Source organism: Cyprinodon variegatus, unplaced genomic scaffold, assembly GCF_000732505.1.
Source record: "Cyprinodon variegatus isolate N-32 unplaced genomic scaffold, C_variegatus-1.0 Scaffold540, whole genome shotgun sequence".
NCBI lineage: Eukaryota > Metazoa > Chordata > Actinopteri > Cyprinodontiformes > Cyprinodontidae > Cyprinodon > Cyprinodon variegatus.
This window is the reverse complement of record NW_015150993.1, coordinates 354,730-362,281: the sequence shown is the minus strand read 5'-3', so window position 1 is coordinate 362,281 and position 7,552 is coordinate 354,730. Positions and strand designations below refer to the sequence as shown.

At 38.6% G+C, this 7,552-nt stretch overlaps 1 protein-coding gene across 1 annotated transcript in view; it reads left to right on the top strand.

Annotated features, from left to right (window-relative positions):
- cwc27 (CWC27 spliceosome-associated protein homolog) overlaps positions 1-755 on the top strand; it is a 60,079-nt gene extending 59,324 nt beyond the window's left edge. Inside the window, exon 14 of the mRNA XM_015391414.1 lies at positions 237-755. Within this exon, the coding sequence (XP_015246900.1) occupies positions 237-399 (163 nt within the window). The 3' untranslated portion in view covers positions 400-755. The remainder of the gene's footprint in view (positions 1-236) is intronic.
- Positions 756-7,552: the final 6,797 nt, after the last annotated feature.

Sequence of the window (7,552 nt, the reverse complement as noted above, 5' to 3'; positions counted from 1 at the left end):
TGGGGGTGGGGGTGGGGGTGGGGTCATCTTTTTAGTGGAGTCAGATAAAAATAATTTTTTCTCCCATTTAGCTTTTTTTTCCGGTTGTTCTCCTTTTTTGTTGCAGTGATTTTGGTTTGCAGATGGTTTGGACATGAACAGATTTGCCTCTAGGAAAAAGGGCTTCAGAGGGCTGATTTAGTGGATGTTCCTGTGCTGTGCTTTGAACTCTGTCCACCTCTTTCTATCTGATTTAGGATGGCCCACGTTCTGCAATTTGATGAGCAAAGCAGAAAAGTCAAGGATGCCAACATGCAGGATGAAGATACATTCGAGATCTACGATCCGCGCAACCCAGTCAACAAGCGAAGGAGAGAGGAGAGCAAGAAGATCATGAAGGAGAAAAAGGCCAAAAGGTGAAGTGCTGAAGGGTCAGAGATGTGTTCCTGCCAGGGTCACTCAGCATCCTGCCTGGCCACTTTCCCATCGCTTCAGAATTGCTTTGCTTAACAATCTCTCATGTTGAACATCTGGGTTGAGGATGCCGGGCTTAGCTTATCTGTGATTGAACAGCTGTTCTGGTTGCTGCTCAGCTCCTCAGCAGAAGTAACACACTGCAGTCATTAAAGGTAGATGATTACTTGGTGTACCGTTCATTTCTGACTTTATGTTTAGGGTTATTTACACTGTGAGAAAAAAAATCTGTAAAAGTTTCCTGAAACAAAATAAAACACATTCTTTTAAGTGTTTTGGTTCAATGGCAATTTTTTTTCTGTCTTTACTCCTGGAAAAGCAAAATTGAAACCTGAAGTGAAAAACCTGAAACAGAATTTTCGTTTTATGATGTACAAACCTTTAAGTCTTTTCCCAGTTTGTCGGCTTCATTGGAGTTTTATTCAACTGATCAAAAATCAATAAAACATTTTTCTAAGGTGTAATTTATTTTCAAAACATGTTATAAGTACATATCTGACATAATTCGTATTTATATTCAGCCTTCACAATACCTCTAAATAAAATCCATCCATTTACCGTCACAAGTAATCTAATTAGTAAATAGAGTCCACCTGTGAGCCAATGAGTGCTTGGATAGGTTCATCTGTTTAGCAAGGACCTCATAGTTGTTTTAGTAACACAGGGCGGTTCCAGTCCCGGCCTGTTGACCTTTGCTGCATGTGTTCCCCCCACTCTCAATCCCTTTCCCATTCCAAAAAGGCCCACAAGTTAAAAAATAACAATAAAAAATGGCTTAACTACAAACCTACCAAAACATGGCAGAAACGACCCATTCAAAATGGATGCTGTCACATCTACAGTAGTTATATTTTCCTCCTAACCCTTTGCATGTATGTTGTATTTATATAGCGTATTTCAAACTGCGTTTATATCAAAAAAATAAATAAATAAAGTACCATTGCAATGGCACAGAGGAAACTAAAATAATTAGAAAAAAAAAGTGAATCATTAGAATAAGATTGGACTGAAAACACATCCAAAGGATACTCTATAAAAAAAAATTTAATCTTAATTAAAAGCAAATGACAGTTTCAGCACTTTTACTGTTTTCCGGAAGTATCTTCCAAATGGGTGGAGCATAAGAACCTAAAGCTGCTGCTCCATGTTAGGTTCCAAAGTAGCTTTGTATGTAATGTATCCTGGTGCTGAGTCGTGCAGGGATTTATAGAGTGACACAAGGAAGTATGAGATGCAGGGAGTCAGCCATAGATTTTAGAGCTGGGATGATGTGCTCCACTTCCTTAGTTGTAGGGCCCTGTCACACCTTGCTGATTTAGGCAGCGTATGCCTGATGTTCCAGAATCTCCTAAAACGCTGGCATACGCTGAACTTTCTATGTATTTTTTCAATTTTGGGCGTATACATAGCATATTCATAATAAGTCCAGAACTTCTGTCCGACAGCTTAACTCCATAACGCACGGCAGCGTAATGCACATGAAATGATGCGCAAGCCAGTGACCTGAGGGGGGCAGCGATGTGCCAGGTCTGTATAAAAAAATGCATTTGATCGCAGTATAAACCTATTTGCTGTTTACCGCCCACCAGGAAAAAAATTAACAACAAAGAAAGAAGGTTTGCACACGCACCAGATTCAGTGTCATAAAAAGTGGCTAAAAAGTTTGTTGGTCGTGGGCGTGAACTCAAGGAGCATCCATCACACTCTGCTTCTCGTTCACCTTATGATGGGGATGAAGTCTGGAGGAGAACTGTTGGTTTCCTCCTGTGAACCCCCTTTTATACCAAAACACTGCCAATACGCCATCATTCAGCAGCGGTAAGTTAAAAATACGTTCAGCTGTTGTCTATGACACGTCATATACGTTGATATGCATTGGAGATAAGTGCTTGATAAGTTGCGCATCAGTTATGCACAAGTTACTCATAGGTTTATGAGTAAGTTACACTAAACGTATGTCAACGATCAGATAACTTACCTGTAACTTATGGCCCACGCATGAGCATACGCTGGCATACGTCGGGAAATTTTAGCATGCTCACAATTTCTCAACGTACTTGCGGTATGTTGTCGTTGTGTGCCAGTGTACTTAGGCGTACTCATAACTTATACAAAACATACCCATAACTTAGCCAATGTATGCCAACGTTTTTGCGCGATTTTTTTTGTACGTTAGGCATACTCTGTCAAAATCATCAAGGTGTTGCAGGGGCTTTAGTGAGGATGCTGGCAGCAGCTTTGTGGATCAACTGCAGCTGTCTGACTGACCTTTTAGGCAGACCTGTCAAAATACCACTGCAGGTATCAATTCTACTAAATACGTTTTTTTAAGATCCTGCTCAGACATTATTCCTCTGATCCTGGAGATCTTTCTTGGGTAATAGAAGGTGAACCTTGTTAATGTCTTTTTAGGTCGCTGAAGGTTTATGTCTGAGTCGATCACTACACCCAGATTTAGAGCCTGTGGTGATTTCTTGCTGGAGCTAACTTTTAAACACTCTTCTTTTGGTCCGCTGCAACAAATTAAAATCAAAATAAGTCATTTTTTTTCTCAAATTAAGTGCTTTTTTTCTTGAATTGAGATGGTAAGTGATACCCTTTGCCAATGGAACATTTTACATATAAAATAAGAAAAAACCATTGCACTATTACTATTTCAAGTGCATATGATGTAATTATTTTAAGAGTAAAAATAATCTAATTCAATTGGCAAATCATCTTATTTACCTGCTCAAATTAAGAGTAAATACACTTAATTTAAGAAATGTTTGCTTATTTCTAGATCGTTTTTGCAGTGTCTAAAAACTTTGGCACATCCTTTTATTAATTTCCTCTCTGCCTTTACCAATTACTTAAATGGGTGTATAATCACCTGGTGACATCGTCATCATACAGCTGTGTGTCATCCGTACAGTTATGGTAACTCATGCTGTTGTTACTTAAAGATATAGAGGAAGATCTTTTAATTCCAGGTGGATCATCTGAATTGGTGTTCCCCCTAATTGTCAATCATTCAGGTGAAGTGTATGAGAAGAAAAGAAAGGCCTCAGAGGAAGATATATCCCAAAATGTTTAGCGCTGAGAGCTCTCCCCACAAAGCATAAAGGAATTTGTTTTCACAGCAGCCCACTGTCGCCATAGGCTATCGCTACCTGACAGCAGCGACTAATAACAAAGATTACGCAGGTACCACTCAGTGGAGGAGGAGTTATGTGACCAACCAAATGGTGATAATCTGTCCAAACGGTAAGTTAACTGAGTTCGCTATTAAGTCCACTATATAGTCCCCAATCTATATAGTGATTGAGGGATTTAGGGGTTAGGGAAGGACGTTAGGGCACAGTAAGCTTATATGAGCCATGAGAACAGCAACTTTTAAACAGAGCGTGCACAAGGAGAAACGGGCTCGTATGCACGCTCTCACACGCGCTTAATAGGCATTCCTCCCAGGAGGGTTGTGCAGGGTTGTGCATGTACATTTATTTTTTTCAAAGTGAAGAGGTTGGGTCTTTTCAAAGATTCACAAAAATCTTCCACAATACCTTTAACATTTCAGTAGATATTGAATAAAAGGGACCCTCAGATGGGCCCTTGGAGAATGCCACATGATTTTTGTTTCTAATGTAAAGTTACCTGCTGACACAAAGCTCCTTTCCTTCAATATGGATTTAAAGCAGTATAGACTGATAATGGAGTCATCAACAGTGTGGAATCCTGCACTAAGGTCCAACCAGTGAAACTAAGTGGCAAATAGTCTGACAGCTTGTCAGAATGAGGTATGCTGTCTTTAAATGACAGTTTTACATCTCTGGATATTTGAAATAAGTGATTTAGAGTTTTTATCATGTTTATTTTTTTGGTTTGTCTAAAAATATCTAGTTTAATAATGTGTAAGAAAACCTTCTTGTTTTTGAAACACACTACTGAACGCATAGAAAAAGTTTCCAAACTACAAATTGTTTTTGCTTTTATTCAGTTTTTTTTAATCATTATTATTTTATTATCTAATTCATGTAAAGTACTTTGAATAGTACATGCACTGAATTGTGTTATATTAATAAACTTGCTTTGCCAAATGCAAAAAATAGATGCAAAAAATAGAGAAAGCTCCAACCAGGGACACTTTTTCTCCCTGTGCTCTGAAATGCTACTTGCTGCAGCACTATTTGTTCTATTGCTGTCCTGAGATTGTGCTTCAGTTTTTCAGGTGAAGCTGAGCTGATCAGTGTCCGGCCAAAAATGTGAAACAGGTGACACAGCAATTTAACAGGGTTTGCCTTTGGGTGCTTGACAGGTTAAAATGTGTTTGTCTTGACTTACTCAAAAAAGTGAAGAAAAAAAAAGATAATAAATAAGTTAAAGCTTTTAAGTCTGAGTTCAAAGAGTTCTGCATTTTCAGGGTCATTTTTCTTCCTGTCCAGAAGTAGGCTAAAGAGGTCCCCTTTTACAGTAGGGTCTCCTCTTTATGGGGAAAAAAAATACCTTTTTCTCATTTATTGTAGTCCTTTTAGTGCATATTAACTTTTTTTTCTTTAAACGTAAATCATTTTTTCTACAGATATATCTTTGGGAATATCTAAAGAATTTTTTCTTGTCTGAGCATCTCCAGCTTTCAGCGCTCAGAGCTTTTTTTTTTTGGTGTTGTTTCACATATGGACATGTCTTTTACTCTTTTAAACTTCAAAGAATAGAAACCTTTTGATTGAGAAGTTTTCATTTGATTGAAGATGAGCAGAAAAGCTTTGACTGCTTTTTGCAAGGATGTTGCCTGACACATAAATCAGTAAATGACGGTTAAAGTGAAGGACAGGACATTGTCGTGTGTTTCCAGGATGACCGTGAGAATATTTCTCTGAGTCACAGCTCTCTGCTTATAGCATAAAAGCTTTGTTGGAGGCAGTTTGATAATTTTATGCAGCTAGAAGAACAAGAGACCTCAATGAAAAGGAATATAATAAACACTGAGATGATATTCTGTGATTACTGAAAATTTCACAACTTATGCCTTCAGTAACTTAACTCCATTCTCACATTTATAAATGCTTGTTCCTGTGCAGGACTACCTCCAGAGCTGTCCTCATCTCCACAGGCTGAGGTCCTGCTTCTGCTTCAGCCGTGTTTGACCAAGCCATGAGAAAAAGGAGGCTGTGCCTTTAAATAAAAAAAAACACCAAACTGAATTAAATAGCTTAAAAAATTGATTCCGATTGGGTAAGAACTTTTTTAATTTTCTTATTTATTTCACAATTTAATTCAAAAATACTGTATTGATATTAATGGGATGTTAAATGTTGTAAGCTCTGATTGGCTTTTTTCATGGAGTTTGATCGCTGTAGACAGGAAGGATCTTCTGTAGCGGTCTGTGTTACTCTGCATCTGGAGAAGCCTCTGAGTAAAGATCCTGTGTTTAAGTCTCCTGAAGAAGATGATCATTGTTGTCCAAAATGTTCTTTCTTTTATAAAGAATATTCTTTGTGAAATCACCTCCAAAGGTTCTAGAGGAGTTCCTCCTTTTAGTATTCCAACCTTTTTTAAATCTGAAAGACCTCAGATTTAAAAAAGGCTGTGTGTCTGTCAGGGTGGTCAGCACACAGACATACTAAAGTCTACCCGTCCGGTACGCAACGATCCAGGACACGATGAGGCCCTCCTCCTGCATCGCAGTCATCTTCTCACCCAGTAGAGCCGGATGGATGGGGTTGAAAGCACTGAAGAAATAAAAAAAAAAAAAACATGATTCTCACAATGGTTGCCGGTTTGTCTAGATTAGTGTAGACTCCATTCAGCAGGTAAATGATGCTGTCTTCAACTCCTAGGCGGGGCTGGTAGATGAACTGCAGTGGATCGGTGAAGGGTCCGACCATTGGCCTTAGCTGTTCCAGGACAAGCTTCTTGAAGTTCTTCATGATATGGGACGTCAGTGCCACCGGTGTGTCGACCTGTGGGCTGCTAGGACGCGCCATGTTTGGAGCAGGAACGAGGCACAACGTCTTTCACAGCCCGGGGACTCTCTGGAGATGCAGGCTCAGACTGAAGACTAGGCTTAGTACTCCACACAGATGAAAGACACAATCTTTGAGCAACATACACCATCAGGGCCTGTAGCTTTTCCAGAGTGGAATTGTAATTCTATTGCTCCATTTCGACTCAAATCTCCTTAATTTTTGCAATGTATTACTTTCTCTTGTCTTCAAGCACTAAAGGAAAATACTCACTAATAGATAATGTTCATCACAGCATGTGCCTCTAATTTAAGATAAAAACAATCACAAGTGGAAATAGACTTCAGGACCCCCAAGTATTTTAGTTTATTTATTTTTTTACATAGGAAATGCAATACTAGCTTTATCACTATAATTAGTTAGCACCTGCAACAACTAGTAAATAGCAGCGAGTCTTTTGACTTGCAACTAAAACATGATCAGCTTAGGTGCATTCTTATCCCTGATATCTGAGTTCTGTTTCTAGAAGCAAACTGATGGATGTAGTATTAGACGCCAGAGACTAAAGCACTCTATTTGCTTTGCAGACATGTTTGGCCAACTGTCCCTGACCTCTTGAACTGCGACTGCTTAAAAGTGACTTTTAGTTCAACACAAGGGATATTGATGATTTTCAAGTATCAAACAAAAGGCTCTTTCGATAAACACTTAAAAACATTTTATGCATCATGGCTGCTCGTTCTCAGACGTCCAAGGACGGAACAGAGAATGCATTTGTCTCTGCTGTCAGCTCTTTGTCTGCACCTCACTTCTAAGAACAAGATTCAAAATGTCCCAGCCTCTACTGATGCAGCAGACATATGGCCATGACTACATACACTAAAACACGAGATGATATGTTCATTCTGGCTCTGGAGAAAGCCAGACTCTTTACTGTCACTGAAGGACAACGATGAATAATATTAAATAATGGAAAAGACCTGAAGTAGCTTAAAAACGTAGATTGACAGTTTATGGTAAAAAAAAATGTATTCAGTTTAATAAATAGTAGGATATTTAAGAATTTTTTAAAAAGGACCAATTTCGGATCTATTTGGGATCAGATTCATTCTTATAATGTCAAATAAATGTAAATGTAAATCCCTTTTACTGTCCCA